The sequence below is a fragment of the Camarhynchus parvulus genome, chromosome 2, assembly GCF_901933205.1.
Source record: "Camarhynchus parvulus chromosome 2, STF_HiC, whole genome shotgun sequence".
Classification (NCBI taxonomy): domain Eukaryota; kingdom Metazoa; phylum Chordata; class Aves; order Passeriformes; family Thraupidae; genus Camarhynchus; species Camarhynchus parvulus.
This window is the reverse complement of record NC_044572.1, coordinates 54373283-54396085: the sequence shown is the minus strand read 5'-3', so window position 1 is coordinate 54396085 and position 22803 is coordinate 54373283. Positions and strand designations below refer to the sequence as shown.

At 42.9% G+C, this 22803-nt stretch overlaps 2 protein-coding genes across 4 annotated transcripts in view; one reads left to right on the top strand and one right to left on the bottom strand.

Annotated features, from left to right (window-relative positions):
* Positions 1 to 3943, top strand: part of LANCL2 (LanC like 2) — a 32409-nt gene extending 28466 nt beyond the window's left edge. Inside the window, exon 9 of the mRNA XM_030971729.1 lies at positions 865 to 3943. Coding sequence (XP_030827589.1) covers positions 865 to 980 — 116 coding nt within the window. The 3' untranslated portion in view covers positions 981 to 3943. The remainder of the gene's footprint in view (positions 1 to 864) is intronic.
* A 4309-nt stretch (positions 3944 to 8252) lies between these two features.
* The window catches only part of VOPP1 (VOPP1 WW domain binding protein), a 75838-nt gene continuing 61287 nt past the window's right edge, over positions 8253 to 22803 (bottom strand). For all 3 annotated transcript variants that reach the window (XM_030971362.1, XM_030971365.1, XM_030971363.1), the window contains 3 exons: positions 13109 to 13186; positions 10960 to 11096; positions 8253 to 8713 (listed from right to left, as the gene is read on the bottom strand). In XM_030971362.1, coding sequence (XP_030827222.1) covers positions 8532 to 8713; positions 10960 to 11096; positions 13109 to 13186 — 397 coding nt within the window. In that variant the 3' untranslated portion in view covers positions 8253 to 8531. The remainder of the gene's footprint in view (positions 8714 to 10959; positions 11097 to 13108; positions 13187 to 22803) is intronic.

Here is a 22803-nt window from a genome sequence, read left to right as displayed (position 1 = left end):
TCGTGAGAGCTCTTGCAGGGAGGGAAAAGAGCATGCATACAATCTGTTGTATAAAACTTCGAAATTTGTTGAGAAGGTGAAACAATGCAAAGAGCTGGATGATTTGTGCTTGAATGCTGACATACAGCTTTTATTTTGGTTTTTAATTGTCTGTATTTTTAAAAGAAAAATACAGAAGCCTCATATTTGAGATGGAAAAACCTCTTAAATTGGGGCTTTGTTTCTTTTTGTAGCCAAAATCATGCTTGCAGTTGTCCAATTCTGCCTGTACATGCATGCTTTGAACAAAAGTTGCATGTGCATCTTATGGAATTGTCCTATGTATTTTGTTTTGATCAGATACTGTAATACAGAAAGGTTCGTTCATATAAATGCATAGCTGTTTATGAAATAGGATTTTAGCTTGATCATAAAACTGAACTTGTATTTGTATGATTTCCTTGTTGTGCCTCTCCTGTCTGTCACCCTAAGAGTTCTGCTGGGTGATGCACTTTGGGGTCTGGATGGCCTCTTTGTGGATAGTGAGGAAATGAATCTGTACTTCACAAGGGCAATAAAGTTCTGGCTTTTTCCTTTAACCAGTGAAATGAGAAGCAAGAGCTGCTCAAACTGTGAAGGACAGTCCAAGCTTGGATTAACTTTTTCTTAATTTGAAATAGCATTTAGGTTGTTCAGTTGAAGAGATGTTAGCAGAGACATCTTGGTTCTTGCCTTTGATATTTTCAAATAAACTTTGGTTTCCTGGGCAAAGTATAGATGAACTTGCCTTTCTGTAGGGCCTAAGTTCACCTCTTTTAAAAACTATGCCAGTGATGGAGGTGCTGTTTTAATGTGCACAATGATCTCCTTCTCGTTATGTTTTAGGCATGGCTGGAGCTATTCACTTCCTCTCAGACATTTCAGTACCGGAGACTTCGCAGTTTCCAGCATTTGAACTTAGACCTCAAAAGAAGGTAAACAAAGTGGAACAGGACAGCTAAAAGCATCATTTTGAAAGGAAACTGATGCCAAAAGAGACGAGACTGTTTCGTGCCTCTGATAGTGAATGAACTTGACGCTGAACCAACAGATGGATAAAGCCCTTTTCTCACCCCTTCTGCTCCAAAGGACCATGAAGTCATTAGAGCATGAACAGGAGAAGCCACACTTAAGTTCTGTTAAAGTGACACCTTCAGATGTAGGACCAGAGAAGTCAAGTTTTGAACTTTCTCTTTTCTGTTGTATTTGTCTCTTCAGGTCTTTGCCATGCTCTGCACGTTTATTGGTGTTGTGTGTTGATCCGAGTCTTTTGTTGTTAGCCACAAGCTGGTCTCCGTGTGAATCTCTGTCCTGTACCTCTGTGCATGACTCACAAGAGCAGTGTTGCTTTCTGCAGCGTGGTTACCCGCAGGGAGAGCTCGCTGCAGGACAGTGCCCAGCTTCCCTGGTGTGCTGGCAGGTCTACAAAGAGATGAAAAACGTTTCTGTGTTCATTTTTTTCTGCCTTTTTCTCCACAGTCCTTACCAGCTAAGCTAGTGGAGATCAGCCTGTTTTGTTGAAGAGGCGTGAGGCCATTTCTGTTTTCAGGAAGTTAGCAGGTTGGAAGGGATCTGACTTGTCTTTTGCTGCTGTTGTGGGAGGCTTCTTTGAAAGGCTGGAAGAGAGGTTCCCTTTGGTACCTGCAGCTGGTTAGTGTGTTAGGTGCTTATAGCAGGGTGGAGATGCTTCTCCCCACTGCTGCAAAGCTCCATCCCATGCCATGAGCTTAAACTGCAGGTGGAGTCACTCAGACTAACCTCCCTCTGCCACCAACAGCAGAGCCTGGACAGCATAACTGCTTCTCCTTTCCTAGACCTCGATTTGGAATAAACCTCTCCTGCAGCATCTCGTATACAGATGAGCAAGGAGGGCAAGCCTCCCATACAGGTAGCTCAGGATGGTTGTTACTTTGGAACCAAACTGGTGATTTGTTCTGGCCCTCCCCTGCCATGTAGTAGTACAGGAGTGATAAGTACCAGTTGCTTTTGGAAGCTTCAGAGGATTATTGAGCAATATGAAGCCATTGCTAGTGGCTGCAATTGAAATATAATTCATCTTCAAATCCATACAGAAAAAGCTCTTTTCCCATAGCCTTAACTGCTGCTAGTGCTTTGCTTCCCGTGCAGTGGGGTTTTGAAATACCAGACCTGCCTCCAGGTGCTCCTCAGTATCAGGCCATTGGTTTGGGAGAAGTGGTACATACTTTGAGTACTCTTAGAGCAGGCTTATGTGTCAGGCAGTACCTGAAGTGTAGTGCACTCCCAGTCACTCAGGCTCTGTGGTCATCTCCCCCAGGTCTCCTTGTGCTCTGTCACTCAGGTGCTGATTTTAATTGGTGTCTGCTGTCAGGTGCGAGTGTGACAGATGGCACAGTTTGACCTTTTGGGCACACATCAGGATATCTGTGACCTGTGGGCCATCTGCTGAGTGCCATTGTCTGTGATTGGGCTTGGAGATGCATTGTTGCTCCTGCATAAATCAGTCTTGATTTGTCACCTTGAAGGTGACCTCCTTGAGCACGTTCCAGTGCCCCTTGCCAAATCCCTTGCAGTGTTAATAATTTCTTCATTCAGTTCTGCTGGACAGCAGCAGCAATGTAAGTGCACAAACAGCTTAATGTCACAGTGTAGCAGCTTCTCTGCTGATTTGTCAGGGAGGATTAAAACATGGGAGCAGCCCAAGAGACTTCTCCACCCCTCTGGCAAAGGCAGAAGGTGAGGTGGGAGCAATAAACCCAGCTGCATCTCTACAGCCAGAGATTGGGGAAAATGCTGAAAGGCAGTGGGAGTGGGGAATGCTGCATGGCAAGCAACTGGGCTGAAGCAAACAGGAGCAGAGCAGAGGAACAGAGGGAGTTATCAATGTAGGGGATCAGTGAGGAACAGGAAGAGCTGGAAGATCATGGAGGCAATGCATTGTGTACCAACAGAGACATCTTGATGAGGGATTCCTCCATGCCAAGAATGCCAAGAGCTAATTCTGTTTCTTTCTTCAGCCTGTGGATCCCTGATCCTGCCCATAGAAAAGCCAGGAAGGAAACTTGCCCAGGAAGTCTCAGAGAAATACTAACAGAGGTAGATGGCAGCTCTGATCCTGTTTCACATCACCCCCACCTCTTTGTTCCTTCCCCTCCACTGTGGGTGCAGAGCATGTTGGGTGTGTTAACAGGGAAAGGGCTCACCACATTTACAGGAACTGCCTGCAAACACTGGCCAGCCTGGCAAATCCCAAGCCTCTGTTGTATGGACTGTTTAACTTGGGGGTCAGCTGGCAGGTTTTTCATTCAGTGATTATCTGCATATTGGTCTTGGCTACTGTGCTTGGAATGGCTCCTGTGGGAGGTGAGTTTGGCTGGCTGGAGCCTAAAGGGAATTAAAACCCGGTAGTTTTTAAAATGCACACTAAGAAGAGCTGAATGCTGAGCAGATCCCCAGGATGCTGGAGTGTACCTGTCAAGCTAATGAACAAGTCAGCTACCTGCTCTTCTGTACCACAGCCAGCCTTCTGCCATGTGGGGCCTGGCACCATCTTCCTCTGCAGAACCCAGTAAGAGTGGAAGTGTATGGAGCTGGGAAGTGTCTTGGCAGTGCATCTGCCTCATCTTCCTGACGTGACTTTCCCTGTGGCTCCTCCTTTCTGTTTGTCACAGCATTGAGGTATCTAGGTGGCCCCTTAAGGAAAGATACAATGTGAAGGTGAAAAAGTGCATTTCACCAAGGCATTGTCTTCAGAAATGACATCAAACTACAAATGTAGAAAATGTCTTAATATTCCCTGGTTTGCTTTGTCTGTGTGTGATAGTCCACCTGTTGCAAAAAGCAGTAGTGTTAAAAATGGAAATGCTCTTTGGGCAGAAAAAGAGGAAAAAATGCTGATGTTTTGTTCTTTGGCTTTATTAGTAAAGATTAAGCTATGTGGTGGTAATTTGTGTGAGTCTGGTTTTTTCTTCATTATGGTTCTCCTTCCTTCCCTCCAGCACTCTGGTGATAGCTGTCCCACTGATCTGACTGTTGAGCTGCTTCCCTATCTCATAGTCTGCAGGATGAAAACAGCTGCAGGTGCCTTTCCTGCTGCTGCTCCCAGATGATTTTTAGTGTATGTTACTTAGTGCAAAGCTCTGCTTTCCTTTGTGGCCACACAGATCCTGTTGAAGAGTTTGCAGCTAAAGCCAGACTCAGTATGAACTGGTTTTTAAACACATGTATGAAATCTCCTTGTCCAGCTGAGTGAAAGCTGTTTCCCACCTTTGAGGAAGTATGAAATGTTCCTCTAGCTAGGCTTTAACAGAAGGAAACATCAAATATGCTGCAGGCCAAGGGCAGTATTTCTGTTTCACAATGCCCCTTGTGCCACTCATGGCCATCTTGGCCACCAAGAGAAACTGCTGCTTTTTTTGGAGGGAGAGGGTCAGTTCTGGTCTGTAGACAATCTGTACAAATTCAAGTGTAGGTTATAATGGCACCTGATCTCTACCACAGCAGATCTCTAACATCTAAACAGCACATGAGAGATGCATGGAAAGAAGCATGTGTGCTGTGTGTCACCTCACAGCTAGGGTAGCGTCACCACTGTGCTGCCTGAGCCCTGCCCAGCAGGGTGTTTGATGGAGCAGCCTTTCCTACTGAAACTGTTCACTTTTTCCCATATGTTTCCATTGGTTTCATGTCGATTCACAGTCAGGGCCAATGTGATTTGTGCACGGGGAGCTGACTTTAAACCACTGCTTGCTTCTCCTTGATTCTACAAGTGGATTGTGGTAAATCCAGCTTGTAGCTATTAGGTAAGATAGGGTTAGGCAGCAGGAGAGAAGCAGCGTGGGACAGGTAAGAGACATCTATCCTTGTGACTCCTCACTGCATAAAGCTAAAATAACAGATTGGTGCAGGAAGGCAGGGCTGCTTAATTTGTTACTGTTCCCTCTGCCTTCTCTGCTGTCACATTCACCTTGCAGCACATGGCAGCTTGGAACAGTGGCTGCCAGTTGCACCTCTCATCTTTAATTGCCTTATTATCTAGCAGTTGCTTTGTAAAAGCAAGATCATGCTGGATCTTGCCCTGTGTGGTGTCTCTGTAGTCATTTCCCTGCCAAATAGTACAGACTGCAAGGCAGCTCAGCTCCTGGTGACAGGGCATCAGAGGGGGAGGGTTCCCACAGCCACAGGGCCTACAAAGGCATCCTGTTCCACCTACTCAATTAGCAATGTCAGATCAGAAAAAGAAGACAGGCTTCACTATCTGAAAAAGTGTTATGGCTTCTTGGCTGACCTGTGTGCCAAAAAGTGACGTTTTGGATATATGTATATGGAGCTAACCTTTCTGAGGTTTTGGAGTTGGGTTTTTTAAAGCAAGGAAGAAAGAAAACCTCCTTTGCTTCTTCACATGGTCTGAATACCTTTTTGTAAAATATAGTTCCAGCTGTTTGTTGTTACAGCAGTGTAAGCTGTCACAGAGGCTCCAAAGGAAAAAAAAAACAAAAAACACCCACAAACCATAAAACGTTGTCACTACATTATCACTTCCCAAAGTGATGAAACACATGGCCCCACCAGAGCTACAGGCAAGGTGAACCAAGAGTCCCTGGTGGTGCCTCTTCTCATGAAGCAGCGTAGTTGGAGATTTCAGCAGAGGGGCACTGACCCTCTTCTCATTCTTCCTGCTGCCGGGTCACAGGGGCAGAGCCCACAAAGGTGTCCTTCTCTGCCTGGTCCCTGCCTCCTCAGAGGTACACCAGACACATTTTGGGGATGCAGAGCTGGAGAAAGGACTCGAGGGGTTACATTGTTCATGCTCCTGGCTCCCCACCCAGGTTCAGTGGCTCCAGTAAGCAGCTCCCTTCTGCTGCTGTCCAGCAAGCCCTGTCAAGGGGTTTAACCCCCCTGGATCAAACCTCACTGCAAGAACCAGGAGACAGACAGGCACAAGACACAAAAATCACCTTCCTGAGGTAGATCTCAAAGGCTGGCTGGGAGGCAGCTGCATACTGGCCCAGTGCCTCTGGGAAGGGGCACGGGAGTGCCCCACAGATCCCCAGGGCTCCCAGCCATGAAAACCAACCTTATTTTGCAGTCAAAACACCACCCTGCCTCGGGGAGGCACCAAAACCTCTCTAGTGTTTGAGAGAGGATGCAGTAGCTGCAGCAGCTGGCAGCTCCTAGGGCATGGCCAGTGCCAAGTAAAATCCTGTTGAACTTGGTGAGGCAACTGGAGGGAAGGCATGTAAACAATCTGCAATTAACGCCTATGGATGCCCACATGGGTGCTGTGTTTTCCAGAAAAGACCAGCAAGTTTGCTAGCAGAGAATTCCCTGTGTTGTACGAGGTAGTGTCATCCATCAACACTAGGAAATAAACGAGCCAGACTTCAGAAGAACACCTGAAGTTGAATTTCACTGTACAAAGGCTTCTATTCGGTGTGTCCAGGACAAAGCCAGCTGTCACAGATACATTTTATAATATAAAAGGACTTAACAACACCTATCTATTAAAATGAGGTCTGTAATTTCTATTGACAGAAAAAGGTTGGAATTGCTTTAAAAAAAATATGTTCTGTAAACACAATCATACTCAGTGACATACACAGCTTTCACATTTCAAGTGTAAGCTAATTTAGAAAATATATACAGTTGTGATGTGCAGATGGACCTTGTATTCATCTACAAAATGTACTTTTTTGTTGTCTGAAGTGTCCCTCAAGCTAAGACTGCACACACAGAAGTATTTTGCTTTGTCCCTTATTATGATGCACAGTAAGGGAGAGCCTTGGCTACAATTTCACACAAGTCAGGTATGCAGGAATGAACTCCTCCAGTGCTAGCTCTGCTCCAGATGGCTACTGATTCCACCAGCAGAAACAGCGGCCCTTACAAGTTTTTCTGTTAGACACTCATATTCACTGAAAAAGGGATGTTTTGCAAATCCAGCTTGACACCTAGAAACCAGTTCAAAAGCCACTGGCACAGAACAAGAGCACAATAAAGCTTTGGCTCCCTGTGCAACACAGGTCTTCAGATGACTCCAAACTACCACAGTGAAACCTCTGTGCCCTGGCTGGTGTCACACAGGAGCATTCACCTGGTACCCAAAAGACCACATGGGACTCTTAACCCTCAGCGCTTATTTTGCAGGTCCTTCAGCAGCAGGAGGCAATGGCATCTCTTTTTTGTCACTGCTCAGGGACGTGACTGAATATGCACACAGGGAGAAGGTCCCATTAGTACAAAGTCATGTTTCAGAGCAACTTCAGATTTTTGCTAGACATGGATGGGTGTGAGAGCCCTCAAAGTAAAAGGACCTCTGTGTTTATTCGAAGATGTTCACTTGTGGTCACTCAGAGGATTTGCCATGAGCACTCACAACAAAATACATGAAGAGCTAAGAGATATTGAAAGCCAAACCACCCGTGCATCAGGTCAAAGAATGCTATTAAGAACCCATCCCAAAAAGTTATTACTTTTCTGACTTAGAGAGGAGAGCAGATTTACAGGTCTATCACTTAAGATGACAGCTTTACTTGGTACTCTTTGTGGCAGCAGTAAGACTGTAATGGAAGATACTATTTCTCAGGGACTAAACTCCCATCAATGCCAAATGGAGTAAACTTGTACCTATGCTCCCATCCCTTCTTACTGTAAATATTTTCCAATTTAGGGAAGAAAACTTATCTATTTCAGTGTTTCTCACTGTTCTGTCAAGAGGCACAAGTAGCTCTGAGGCTGTAACACCTTCCTCTCGTGCCAACATGTAGGTCACTATCTGTTTCATACAATCTCAGTGCTGGTAAAACAAGGGAAGCCAAGATGCCGATCACACAGATGAAATTCACATGATGGGCAAGAAACACTCAAGTCCCAGTCCTTAATTCTGGATGCATCATTTAAAGTAACAACTCCCTCTTTTCTAGGGCACTTGGCAGAGCCCCTGCCACAACTCAACCAATACTGGTACTCTAGTCACAGTGATTTTATCAGAGCATCATTTTGTTATATATCAGAACTGAACTGTAAAAGAAAATAGTAAAAGCGAAAGATGGTAGTCACAATTTCTGGTAAAATCATTGCCTTGCTGCTTCTACCTTTATCTTCTTTGTCTGTCATTTCCCTTGGCTGAGGACATTTCTGCTGCGGGATCTTAGGAGGCTGCACATCACTCTGGGGTCACAAGAATTGCTATCAGTAACCTGCCACAACGCAATTAAAACCTCAATTGAAACAAACAATAAATAAAGAGAAAGACATACAGGTTTTAAATATAGGTTTCCATTAAAAGCATTACAAAGACAACTTCTCTCATTTTGAAGAAAAAGAAAAAATCCACTTCTACTAAAAGAAAAAAAAAAGAAAAAAAATTTAAAAATCACCCTTTTGCAAGTAACTGTAATGAGGAAAGGTGCAGGGAAGGGAAGGAGAGAGGACTTGGAGAATTAGCAAGTGTTCAAAAGGGCAGGTGCCCTTCATCTTGGTCATTTTGCAACTGCACCTTCTTCTCACACAGTCAGGTCAGAGAGCCAGAGTCCTCATGTGGAGGATTTCACCACCTGCTCATATGGGGGAGGTGGTGTGTTGCAATAGGAAGGTGGGGGTGGGTAAACCGGGTTTCCTTGTGGGGAATTGGGCTGGACGTGGAAAGCCATAGCCATGGGATTCATCACAGGTCCGCCTGGATCTGTGTAATACGGCACTCCAGGTTGTTGTGACCCTGAAAGAAAGAAAAGGAGAGAAAAGGTATCAGCAACAGCACAGGCATCAGGTTGTGCTCTGCCAGGGCCTGTGCTCTGCGTACTCAGACAAGGTTTTTCAAAGTACACATCAGAACAAAGACAAGAAGTCTTCCTCCCTTCCAGAAAAAAAAAAACAAGCTGTCAGGATTGCATTCACCTCTTCAGATACTACCAAAAAGTTTCCGTTTTGATCCAGTGGATATCACTTAGTGAAGCAAAGGGCACCACTGCCCCAAGCAACTACCATTTCAAAGGGGAAACAGCAAGCCCTGTTCAGTTGCTCTGACAGAAAAGCTTTTCTGTCTGCGGAGAGGAGAGGTGTGAGATCCCAGATGGACAAAGGATTCTCTACTGTGGCCCTGATTCAGGTGTCAAGTTCTACAAAAGGACTTCAGAGATTGTTTTGTGGTGTCCTGGATCTGCTGATAAGCCAGAGTGAAGCTCAGATGGATAATTTCCCTCCCACAGTTTAGAGGTGAACCTGTATGAAGCAAAGAGCCAAGCTGCAGTCAGTTACTCTTGGCTAACACAATGGGACAGGATTGCTTTGCATAGATTCAATTTAGGAAATGATGTTGGAGCCTGCAGGGACAAGGAAAGGAAATATATGGCCAAACACAAAATTCCTTGGCTGTGACACATAAGGAGTAACAGAGATTGCTGCCATAAGAACAAAGCTGGTGTGTAACCCTCCTCAGATATCACAGTGGGTGGTGGAAGATGACTTAATGCAACAGAAGTCACAGAATATCTCAAGATCTAAGTTAGTTTTTTTAATTTTCTTTCTCTCTGTCTGTTTAAATAAAGATGGACTGGGAAAAAAAGTCATGGCTGAGCAACAGGTTTTATTCTTTTGTTGCCAGTCTGTGTTTCCTATAATGACACAGCTTCTAAGAGATCTTCCCCTTCCATTCTCCCAGTCAGGCTCCCAGAAGAGCACTCCCAGCAGATACTGCTGGAATGGCAAAAGATGCTGCTGCTATCTCTGCAGGGAAGGAAGGAGATAGGCAATGAGCCACATTTTGAGGGCTCCACCTCAACAGTGAGTTGGCTACTGGTACCAAACCCAGAAGAGTAATTACTGGAAAATGGGAACTTGCTTGAATACTAATTCTCATTGCTTTTGCTGTTAAATATTTCTAGAACAGTGGAAAAAACTAAAAATAAAAAATAAAATAAACTGTGGGGTTAGCTCAGAACTAAGCTTTTAAGTAACAGTAGTAACAGTCTGGAAGCAGGTGCCATAATCAGGTCATCAAAGAGCTTGTGCTTATTTTATATTTGCCCACAATTAATGTTCCATGAAGCGCCATGAAAGAGTAAAACTGTGCTCTAAATTTAAATCTGGTGTTTATCAGTTCAGCCAAAGACATTCCCTGTTCACATAAATTTCAGGCTATTTTTCAGGCTTAAAAATATTAGTCTAGTTGGACTGGCTCTCCCCCAGCTGCAAAATACACTCTGTTCAGATAAGGAGAAAAACAGATGCGGAATGGGAGCCCTAAAAACCCTTAGAATTTAAACAAAGAAGTGTCAGTTTGTGTCTGCAACATCTTTTTAACCATTTAGGCCTAGGAGTGTTCCCAACCAGAACTAGCTACAAGAAAGGAAGAAATTACAAACTTAGAAAGCAATTTTGGCAGAGGAGCCCTCACTAGGTAGGTTCTCCTGATGCTCACAGTATTTACTTACTAGAGACACAGCAATCAGACTAACAAGGGGAAAAAGACCACTTTGGCACAGAAAGACTGCAGGAGAGAACACTGAAGGCAAATCAAAAAAAACTGCAAGATGGCCAGATTGTAGAAGAAAATGCTAGGCTTTCCTTCAGCTCTTTCTTCAGCCAGCCGTTATCAATTGTATTTAAAACTCTTTCTTTCTGGGACTGTTGAATTTGGACACCTATCATTTTGTCTACACTGCAAAGGGAGAGCTTGCTAGCCTCCTTCCATGCATGGACACACTCCTGTAAAGGTATTAGGAACTGAAAGAGAACTGAAACTTCTGTCATCCTGTGTTTCAACACCACTTCTGTACACTGCAGCTGAATTATGCTGTTGGAAATGCTGAGGACATCACTCAGGAGGTGGATGCATGTCTGAGTGCAGTGCAATCCCTTGTACAAATCACACAGTGTCCAAAAACCAGTGAAGCAAAAGCTCAAAACCCACCCTTTTTTAGTGCCTTGGCCAAAGTAAGAAACTTGTTATGAGCAGTCTCTGACCTGATGCAGTGTTGACTGGTTGTCTGGTATAAGACACATTAAAAGTAGGTTCTTCTACTAATGGAGGAGGGTACATCCGCCTTCGGATAAAGAAACCAGCTCCACAACAGAACAGAACTCCCATCATCAATAGGAACCTAGGCAAAAAGAAGAGGGAAGTCAAAACCTGCACATTCAGGCAGCATTTAAATCCAGACTGTTCACTGAGAATACATCAGCCTACAATTTTTAACAGGATTTCTCAAACAGTTTGCCTCTTGAGAGCAGGTCTATCATTTGGGATAGCACTCATGGAGCACTCATGGATGTATTATGGACATCTTCAGTGATTAGTACTATTGTCAGTGTTCTCTGGCATGTAACCCAAAAGTAAAACACACTTGAACTTTTCAAAAGTTCAGGTTCACACGTGACCTTGGCTGCTGAGACCCTAAACTGAAATTCCAGGACTGTTTCAAGCTGCACATCTTGGATGCAGGCCCCAGGCTTACAGCATCTATGCTGCTCAGGATGTTGGTGGAGTACAGAGAGGAATACTGTTCTGCATTTGCCATTAAAAGAAGAATCTTAGATATTCTTAAATTAACTCAACATTTTAATTTCATCTCCCATTGGAAATACAGTAGCTGGCACTGAAGCTCAAGCCAGAAGACTGAAGCATTCATTATTGATGGTGACAAACTTTGCTTTGTGCTTCCTATATGGGATATTACATTCTCCATTAAAAAAGGACATTATTTAGCCACCATTCTCCTTCTCTCAGCATCTTTTCCAACCTAATTAAACTGTCCTCATCATTTCCTTGCCCTGCTGTGGTGGAAACAGGAACATGCAGCAAGGGCACATCAGGTTTTGGTCTTTAGACAGCAGCTTTCACTGTGTTTCCTTGATCAGTTACCAGACACTCCAGTGACTCATAAAAGCTCTTGTACATTGGAATGGTTCTTCTGCCTGTAATTGCCACCTTGTTTCATGGCCTTTTACTGGAAGACAATGACAACTGTGCTTTTTTGGAAGGCAAGGAAGTTGGCCAGAGGCAAGCCTACACATCATGCTTATCTCTGGAAAATTCCCAGGTGGCTGAGAGGAAGATTGTGGCACAGAATGGCAGCAAGAGTTACTTCATGCAAAGGCTCAAACTCTGTTCTTGTTTCTACATCAGAAATGAGAGCAGAAGGAGGTTCTTTTTCCCTGAGCCAATATTTATACATTCCCCTTTGGCAGTGTTCCTGCAGAGGATTTTTTTCTGAACAGAAAAACAGAGATTTACGATGTTACCCCAGGGATTGAGATAGAGAGCTCTTCACTTATATCAGTAAGGATTGTACATTGAAATCCCACAGTCAGCTCTGGGAAATCTCTGTATTATAGTATACATCAGGCTTCTATTTCTCACTGTTTATTTGTTTCAGTTTTGAAGGCTTTTTTAAAAATCAATCTTCAAATTCCACATTAAAATGCCTGAAAAAAGGTTTTCTAGGGAGCCTTTTCTTTCTCTCAACTGTAATGAGAAGGTTTTATTCAGGTGCTTTCTTAAATTCCACTCCAAAAGGAACTTACCTTATTTTTTCATTATGCATATAAGAGTGATTAGTTTAAGCTTTATCCAGATTACTGAGCTGCTGGTTTCACAAGCTCAGTCCTTCTGCCTTCTTTTCCTTTGCTGTCATCTCCAGTGAAATCCTCATAGTCATAAATGTACTTCTCTTCCTTTTTAATTGAAGCCTCAATTCAGCTGGCAGGAATATATTAAATCCTGCCTAAAAGCACAATCCTGCTTATAGGATCCATTTTTAAAACTGAGTGCCCAAAAACCAGGAAGAATGTTGCTGTTTGGTAGTAGCTGGGACAGGCATAAAGAATTCAGCGATTCTGGATAAAAGTGGAACCGCTGCTTGTACAAAGCAGCAGGATGCAGAAGCAGGAAAGGTCAGCCTGACATGATTAACCTCCTTTCTCAGTGTTTTCTTACTACATCAGGAGAATTTTATAAGAAAGAAACAAAATCTGTGCATTTCTATGTACACACATACCTTCCTACATACTTGCACCTACTGTACTTTAAAATACCAGGGCTGGCAATATCCTGATTTAAGTCTGACCAACAAGATGAGGAGAAACACAAAATTCCCAAATGCCCTGCACCTACCAAAAATACCATAGTCGCTGGATAGAGAGAGCTCTTACACAGCATCTTGAGCCACAGCAATCCTCATAGGAGCGACATCTGTGGAGAAACAAAGACACAGGGATGTTGAGTGGTTGTCACTCAGATTGAAATGGCATCCCCAACCCTGACACCATTCACACCCCCAACCAAAGTATTGTTTTAAGAACAGACTACCCTTGGCTGGATAAAGCTGTCATTCATATGCACGGCACAGTTCTATCCCTATTCAGGAACTTTTCCCCTGTTATTGAAACTAACTTCCTATATACTTAATCTCAAACCACCTCTAAAAGACCAAATATGGTGTTCAGTTCTATATAAAAAAAGGACAAGTTATAAGAAAAAGCAGTATCACTGCGTTTTCTTTCAAAGTAAATGAATACTGCGGACCCCCAACAGATCTTTGGAGTTTTATTCACAGGGACAAGAACTGCCAAAATGAAACTGCCAGATCACCCTTTCTTTGAAATAAGCACCTTCCAAGCAGAGAAGCCACTGAGTGCAGAGAAAATTCCAATTGTACCATTATTTGCAAATTTTATGCCCTTTTTTCTTCTCAGAAGTTGCACTGGACTACAACTGCCAGCAGTCCCATTATTAAAGCAGCCTTTCCTCTAAAAAACCCCCACACTTCAAATTAATATTTTGTATGCACAGAACATTTTCAAAGGTATTCCATCCCCAGTCATTGTGAGCACGAGGTACCACTGCACAAAAAGCAAGCACATACATTAAGGGCAACCTCTGAACAATTCCTGTGGTAACTCCTATTCCCACACCAGTGAAACCTACTTAGCAGGGAAAAGGACCAAGTTAACACAGAATCTGTGGTATGTTACAGACTTGAATGAAAATAAGCATATAGCAATAAGATTATCATACCCACATACAAAAAGAAAAGAGGAGGTGACCACAACTGGATTGATCTTTTTAAGGGTGTTCACATCTGTGTGCAGAATGCATATATTTATTTAAGCATCTGATCTTGGACAATTTGCTCAACTGCATGACTGTGCTCCCATATTTGTATGCAAACTAAAACCATGTCAACTGAATAATTGTACAGACAATTACACATTTACATGCTCAATTAACAAGGCTTCGCTCAGAAAATACATTGTCACATAGAGTTCAGCCTCTAACTGGGGCCAGAGGAGGATGCTCTATGGATACAAAATCAGTTGTTTTGCAAGTGAAAACAGTTACATGCTCTTCTGATGAAAAATAAGTAGGATTTATTCAGGCAAGCTGGAGGATCTGACATGATCATCATGGCAAGGTTCATTAAGAGACTCAGGCACCCAGTTTGAGACTCAGGCCAAGGAAGTTGCTCATGCCAAAAGAGAAAACCCCTGCTTTGCTGCCATTGAACATGAAAGTGACCCATCTGCAATTTTCCTTCTTTAAAGCTTCCCAAGACCCTGACAACTACTCATACTCAAAGCTACCAAATCTCACATAACTACTAACAAGACTTAGCAAATCAACATTAACTTCAGTCCCCTTGGGACCAAGAAATTAAGTATTCCTCCATGTTTCCACAGTTGTTCAACCCAACAGGAGCTTTCAAGACATGTTGAAGTAAAGGACAGAGTCAGGTTCCTTACAAAATGGGCTGGGAGCTGCTGTCTTCTGTTACACCAGTGCTCATGGTACCCCTTTAGCTCTTCAACATGCTTTGGTTGGAGCACTTAATCCATGGTGATGGGTACTTGCTCCCTTGGCTGATGCTGCACAGCAACCATTTTGTTAGGCCAGAAAAGCTGAGAAGAAACTGAGCCCATAAATCTAGAAACCCTTCTTGAGTCCATCAGGACAAAAATAAAAAGAAGGATTTTAGGAATGTGAGCAGTCTTTATCTCTGCCTCCACACACTAGCTCTGTCAGTCCAGACTCCTACATCTGACCACACACAGGATGGGGAGTGGAGGCACCACTTCCCAGAGGCCCAAGAGCTTCACCTGTAATAAAACTTAGAGATGTCACAGAGACTGCACACACACCTCCCCCATGCCCACCCTTGCCTTGCTTATTTTGCACTTGTTTTCTCCAGAGCCAGAAAAGATAGGAAATGGCTATTTTAAAATACATAATTATGGTCATTCAAACCACCAAGATTAAAGGAGCATCTGTAGAGGAATTTAGTACCTCAATCTGTTTTTTATCTTTAAGTTATCCAGGTTACAAGTCAGCACCATTTTAAAGTGTCAAAGGCTTAGCTTTTATTCCTGCAAAAGAAGGCTAAAGCACCAGCTGGAAGGCAGAAAGGCTACACTGCTGAATATTTATGTAGCTCCTGAGACCACTGACTGACAAACAAACAGGTCATCAAGAGAAGTTTCAGGTGACTGAACTTTCAAATGAAAGTTGAAAACAATAATGCAAAGGATGGAGGAGTCTCTCATGGTGGCTCCAATTCCTGGCAGTCAGTAAGCTTTCTTACTGTAAAAGCCAGTAAGCTCAGCCAGCTCATCCCAGGCTGACCACTGCATTTGCTGGGTGGATCTGTGAAAGGAAACCAGTACTACAACCCTCACAACCCTTTGAGATCTGACACTGGTAACCTTGTCACTTTTTACCCATAAAACCAAAAAGGTGCTTTATTCTGTGTGCCTGTGAGAATGGACACATGTACCCACATCTAAGTGCATGGAATCAAGGCTGGAATCAAGGATGATGCCAACCTGCTGTCTGTACTCCCCACCACTTGACAGTAGCACTAAAAAGGACTGGAAGAGTGAATATTCCATTTGCTGATACTGCCATCAGGCTACAGCAAAAGCTCTGCTGATCTCTTGTTCTTGATTCTATGCGCTGTGGAAAAACAAAACAACTCCTGACAATATTCATCCCAATTAAAAGACAATTAACTTACTTACAAAAGCCATATTTATTAGCCTGCAAAAGTCAACAACAAAATCAGCTTATTAATGGACTAACATGCAAGCTTAAGTATAATCAGTCTTTGATGTACTATCTCTCACTGCCTGACGGCAAATCACAGCAGAATTAAGACCCTGGTTCATTAAAAAAACCATAATAAAGCACATGTACATATATTTATTGAATGGCATGCATTTTCTTTAAATTGAACCCATATTTTGGCTTTGCTTTACAAGGAAGGACCAATGTGCCTAAAGCCAGTTGAAGCAGAATGACCCTTACTAACAATCACAAGTGGACTGAATCCATCTCCAGAAGACTTTTCTAAAGTCAATTTCCCTCTTTCACAGATCAGTGGTGATTTCAAGAACTGCATTTCCCTAGGGCAACGTTCATTTCATTGATCTGAAGTTAACCTTTGACACAGGATAAGACACAATTAGTTGCTTTGCTAATCTGCAACTTCACCGAGAATAGAGTCTCTCTTTCAAAAACTGTGTGCAATGGGATTTATGATTTAGAAGGTACATATTTTCATTCATAATTCGGTGGAATAAAAGGACTGTCTGTGCATGTCCAATGTCTTGAACTGCTGGCACACCAAGGAAGTGCTGTGTCACAGAACAAAGTTACACAGCGTGTCAGATCACAGGGATATATTTTTTCTCTGGGTTCACACTTAAATCATGGCACTGAACTTCCTTCCTTTATGGACAAGCAAAGCAGAGTTTCTCATAAAGAATTATGGTATGACCCAAACCTTACAAACCAACTCTTTACTTGCATGTGTTCTGTGGATAATAGCTGCTCAACAATACGGTCCAACAGCTCCTCTCCAATTATACCTGCATCTACACAGCTGAACAATTCCCTTCCTAGCAGAGCTGCTGCAGCAAAGAGCTGCATTCCCTACCACCACCACATCTTTGAAATGGAAGCTGTAGTATTCTTAGGTTTTTTTCTTTAGAGGTTTTGCATCATATGGGCCAAAATCTGATTTAACATTTAAGATGTTTAATTAGTAATGCATTTTGGAAGAGTGAAAACAAAATTGTCAATCCACATGTAGTGGCAGAAACACTACTGTAGACACAAAGCCAGAGGATGAGCGGGTGAAATAAAACCACAACCCCACATCAACCACCAGATACAGTAAACTGCATCATCTCTAACCTCATCTTGTTCTGAAGAAAAGCCTGACATGAATTCCAAAAAAAGGCTGCATACCAGTCAAAGGTTAAATGATTGCTGCTGATATCTGTAAATTCTATGATACAAACTGGAATTCATTGAAACACAAGAAGCACTGGCAGTTTTGGAGTGGGGGACAAGAAAACTGAAGGGAGTCAGGGAATGGTGTAAATGAAAATACAGCAGTAGAGCAAAGTTAAGAACACAAAGGAAATATTTTGGGGGTTGGTAGTAACATTAGATGAAGCTAAGGAAGCGACAGATGCAGCCCTAATATTGGCACAGGCAAAAGACCAGAAGGAGTCTTCATAAGAACTGCAAGGGATGAACTGCTGAGGCTGGGTCATCTCCAGGCAGATTCAATGCTGAGCCCTCAAAGTCAGAAGGTTCAGATCTGCTCCCATGGAACTGATGCCAGCAGACAGCTGAAGTGTGCACACACATTTACTTGTTCTAGGACAAAGGAAGTTTTAAAAATAAAATAATCTAATCTGCTTGTAACTCAGCTGTCAGGAACAGAGAAAAAACAAATAAGTCTTGAAACAAAAAGAAAAAGCAGGCAATCACCACAAAGTGACTATCAGAAACAATTCTGATGAAGCTCTGAGTCATGGCTGTGCTATCTATGAGGAGTGATGTCACTGAGGTACACTGCCACAAGACTTAGACCTGACAGACAAAAAATGGGGAAGATAACTGAAGGTGTACCATGTAATTGAGAAAGAGTTCTTTTTCTACCAAGTTTACTGGAACTTTTATTCATTTCAGACATTTTGTAAGTGCATTTCCATCTTTCCATAAAAAGCAGCCCTCAAATCAAACCCATTGCCTGTACTGCTGTCTAAGGAAAGACACAGACTATGGGCAGACGTGGGGAAAACCACCACACAATGGAGGGGTTATCCCAAGGAATCTGTTTTGCTACAGGTGCCCACAGAACATGGAAATAGAAACAGAGTCCAACTCTGAACTCAGGAGTCAGAGCATGGGCTCAGAAAGTCCCAAAATTGTTCAATCTCTCTCCAGAAAGATGCTGCAACACAAAGGCCACATCCTTCCACTGGCATTCACTTGGGTGCTTGAGGAGCAGTAAGACAGGCAAGGTCTTTGGCTGTAGGTAACATGTGCATTCCAGCCTTGGTCTTAGGGTCATTTGTGTCTCCTTGGCCTAATTTTCAGCAGATGCCTGCAGTTACAGGTTCTAAATGCACCCAAAAGCATTTATCTTCTTATAAATAGCAAAGGTGATCTCTCAGCATATGCAATAACAGTGCCTTGTCAAACAAAGGTCTGATAAGTATGAATAGATAAGTTTATTATAATGAATACAGCTGCTTCATAGATGAATGGAGCTGTGACCCCAGTGCACATCTGTACTGGTATTAAAGAGAGCACTAGAGAGATAGTTATCCAGGTACTTAGTAAATCACACAGCCCTTATGTAAGAAAATGTAAGCCAAAAACAAAGGAAAAGGGCTGTCAGGTATTTTTTTCTACAGAGTAGAAACAACTGAGACAGAAGAGTATTTGCTCAGATTAGAGTCCTGCCTGCTTTGACACAACTAAAATCTCCTACAAGACAAGATACTTGGCTCCTGTCCTTCACACAGACATGAAAAACTAGAGTAGGCAACAGCTGAAAAAGAGCTCATTTCTCAATCACTCTTTAGGTGAAGAGCTTATAAATACCATCTCTGTGCAAGAACTCAGCAGAATACAGTAAATCCTCCCCCACTTCTGATGGGATGAGAAGTATTTGCTCAGATGCTCCTATCAAACCAATCCTTCTCACAACCTTCTGCTACCCAAAGGTTTACCATAACCCCAGCCTCTCTTTCCAGATCCCAAGAAGAAAACCACCCTGCAGAGGAACTCTCTTTGTAGTCTGTAAAGTACCACTACATGGCTTTCTGGCCAGCACATATCCTTCTAGAAATTTTCTCTGCTCCCCTTGTGGCAGAACCTAGCAAGAATTGCGGTGGTTTGGGCTTTGGCAGTATATGGAGCCTTAAAGAGCCATTTTTCAACACAGGCTGCAGGCTTTTCTTTCACAGAACAAAGCAGAGAAACAGCATTGCTTAAGGCTCTGACAAAAGTAAGCCACAGATAACGTGTATGACGAGTTGAATTTTCTGGAGGTGGAATTGTAGATTTCTTGTATCAACAGGAATGAAGAATTCTAGCTAACCATCAGGCCCCTTATTAAATAGATGATTAGCTCTTCGTATCTCAAGCTGCTCCCAGTGGGCAGGCAGTCCTACTGCATCTCATCCCTGCTTTGAGGAAGCATAAGTCTGCTGGCAGGGGGCAATGGGTATCCAGGAATTTGCTGTCTGCCTCAATTTAAAATACTAAAGCATAGTAAACCCTTTTTTCCTGCACCAAGTCACTGCATGATCAAATGCAGAGACGGACTGGGTAGTAATGGCCAGCTGTTAAGTGCCATCAAGTCTTTCAAAACCTTAATTCGGGGTCTCCCTACTTAGAAAGGGTTAGAACTTCAAGATCACTCAGGTGTCAAATGCACTCTGACACTGTCCACTGAAGCTCAAACCAGGTGCAACTTTTCCTGTCCCACTGACAGGAAGCCAGAAGAAACTTATTCTCAGTCTCTCATTAGGGTTCTTGCCTGGGACATGGAAGAATTAAGACCTGATGAGTATTTCAAATCAAACACCTTCCACAGGGAAAAGTGAGGCTCACTCACAGTAAGTCACAACTGTGGTTATCACATCCTCTGGAAATGAGAAGGGGATGGGACTGGGTTCTCTGCTCCACCTCAGCCAGGGGAAGGTCTGGTCTCAGAGGAGTACTCCACTAGAAGACAGAGGATGTCCTCTTTTCCTCTTTCCTCACCTTCTCAGAATTAGCTGCCTATACCTGGTCAGCCTCCAACTCCAAAATCATCTTTTAAATCTGAAATTAGGTCCATCACCCATTTGATGGCTTGTGAAGGTTGATATACTAAACCCCTCTCCAGGATCTACTCCTAGCAAGTTGAGCTGGGTGTTAATTTGGCAGCCTAATTCATCCCAGATTGCCTTAGATAATTGATCCACTGAAGGAAATTCCAGTTTGTGGCAAGGCATCTACCTGCTGGGTAACTCTTATTTGGAGCAAGGAGTAAGCCCCTCCAAGGGCACTGACTTTTGAAGCTTTGCCTTTTTGCATCACTATTGTTTAAGGCCACAGAGGACTGAGCTGTTGTGGTGGGATTCTGTTGCCTTTTATTCAGGTGGTCTGATGATTACTGCTGTCTTCCTTCTTGACACAAACTGTGCCCTTACATTCTTGCAATGAACTACATCTGCAAACAGGCCCTTCCAGGGGCTGCTCACTGCAAAAGGGAGCCCTGGGGTGAATCCAGGTCCCTGTGTCTGTACAGTGCCAGCTATTCAAGGTGCCTGCAAGCATGCAAAACTATTACACTGCCTCCCCTCTCCCTCCTCCCTGGTGGCTTCAAATCAAATGGAAGGATAAATCAGCAGCTATATTACCTCCCTAAGCACATACCTGCTGACACTTCATGCAGCTGTAATTGCAGTGGAAAGCTAAGTGTACCATCAGGAAAGCCAACTTAATTAACAGCAGTAAACATAACAGGATGTGGAGCACAGACAATAGCTACCATCATGCAACAAACCCAGTGTCTGGATTGGGGTGATTTCCCAGCCTCTTGGACACATGTTGATGGAAGAAGTGCCCTCTGAGCTGTCTGAGTAACAGCAAGAGAAAACCACCTTTTTAATGTTTTCACCTGGGACATTTTGCAGGTTCTTGATAATGTACAGAATTATTATGGACTGATCACAAAGAACAAAAGGACTCACATTCAAAACCCAGATGAATATGGCTATGTGATAAATACAACAAAACTTAATCAGCAAAGTAAGAGAAGCATGTGAAAATGCACAACGAAATTATTTCAAAACCCATGAAAAGCCACAAATTTAACATATTCCTCATTCTTCTCTACAATAAGAAAAATAAATTACTTTTCCCATACAGGGTAGGAACATCTCTTAAACATGAAGAATTTTTTATTTTTTAGGTGTCAGTTAGTGTTCTTATACTAAATCTAAATGAAAAATTAAACAGATTTCATCAATACAAATGTGTATGTGTGCAGTTGTCTGCTGTATGCAGTAAACTGGTTTCTATGGCCAAAATATACTAGCCTAAAAATATAGCACTTCCACCTGCTTTCAAATTAATTCAGGTTCTGCTTTGGATAAGAAATAGAAGATAATAAGAGATACCAGTCCTCTCTGTTCTGTTCTTCACATAACTACCAACAGCAATGGTTAACACTTCCTTCCAGAGAAAATGTTCATGTTTCTTTCTGGAGGCTTTTCACCTAGTAGCATACCTTTGAGAAGTCAAGACCTACCTAAGACAAGGAACCCAGGGCAGAACTCAGATGCAAAAGTCAGTGTTTAGGAGGTAGAGGATGATAGAGGCTACCAAGGAGGCATTTAGAAATCATCACATACACAAGTAGGTGTGATGTTAGAAAAGCCAAATCTCACCTACACCTAGTAGCTGGAAGGGACACCAAGTGTAGCAAGAAGAGCTTCCACTGCTACACTGGCAGTGGAAGCCATCTGTGGATTAATCAGAGGGTGGGAGATGTCATTTACCCCAGCTTCAGCACGGCTTTCCACACTGTCTCCCTTAACATTCTCATAACCAGGTGTACACCTTACAGCCTGGACAGGCAGGCAGCTAAATGTGTTAAAAAATCCCAAACAAACAGAAACACCATGGTGAGGCTCAGAGGGCAGGGGATAATGAGTACCCCTCCCTATGGGTGAGTCCTTCACTGACCCAGTGGCACCAGCCATGGCATATCTATTGCTATGGACACATGCCTACCACTCACACTCAAAAACATTCCTGCTGTTTTATAAATATGCCATGAAGCCTGGCAAGGAGAGGATTAGAAACATGCATCTGGAATTTATCACCTCATTAAAAGCCCCAGTATGATGGTAGCTAACAACTGAAGGAAATATAAACAGAAAAGACCTATGGGACTGGTCAGTCATACTAGGAAATACACTTGACTCTGCAGTGAGGGGCACATCCACAATCATTGCAATCAAACTACTACTCATCAGCAAAACATAAGGCAGCCTTCCTCTCCTATTCATGCCCAACTTAGAAATGGAAAAACAACTGGAGTATCTTAAGTGCTGCTGGCATCTGCCTACAGGGAAGGTGGTTTTGCAATCTAATGCATTCTGTACATTACTATTCACATCAAAAGTACCTTGACTGTTTCTTCTGCCAACCATCAGCAAATCTGAGATAAAGCTGAGCTGGCTTACTTAAGTGAGAGTGGGATAAGGATGCTTGTAGAGCATCAGTTGAGTCTCTTGAGACAGCTTTAAATTCTGAATCACTTTCTGTGCATCCACACAAGGAGATGTATGATCTAATTCTTTAAGCAAACTCAGGAATAACTTGGCTCCCTGCTTTTCCAAAGGATAAGAATTAGACTCCAATTACTAATTCTTTTCTCTACTTCATATTTGCTTACTTATTTTTCTAAGTCATATTAAAAAAACATTTTGCTGAAGTAGTAGAAAAATATCTAA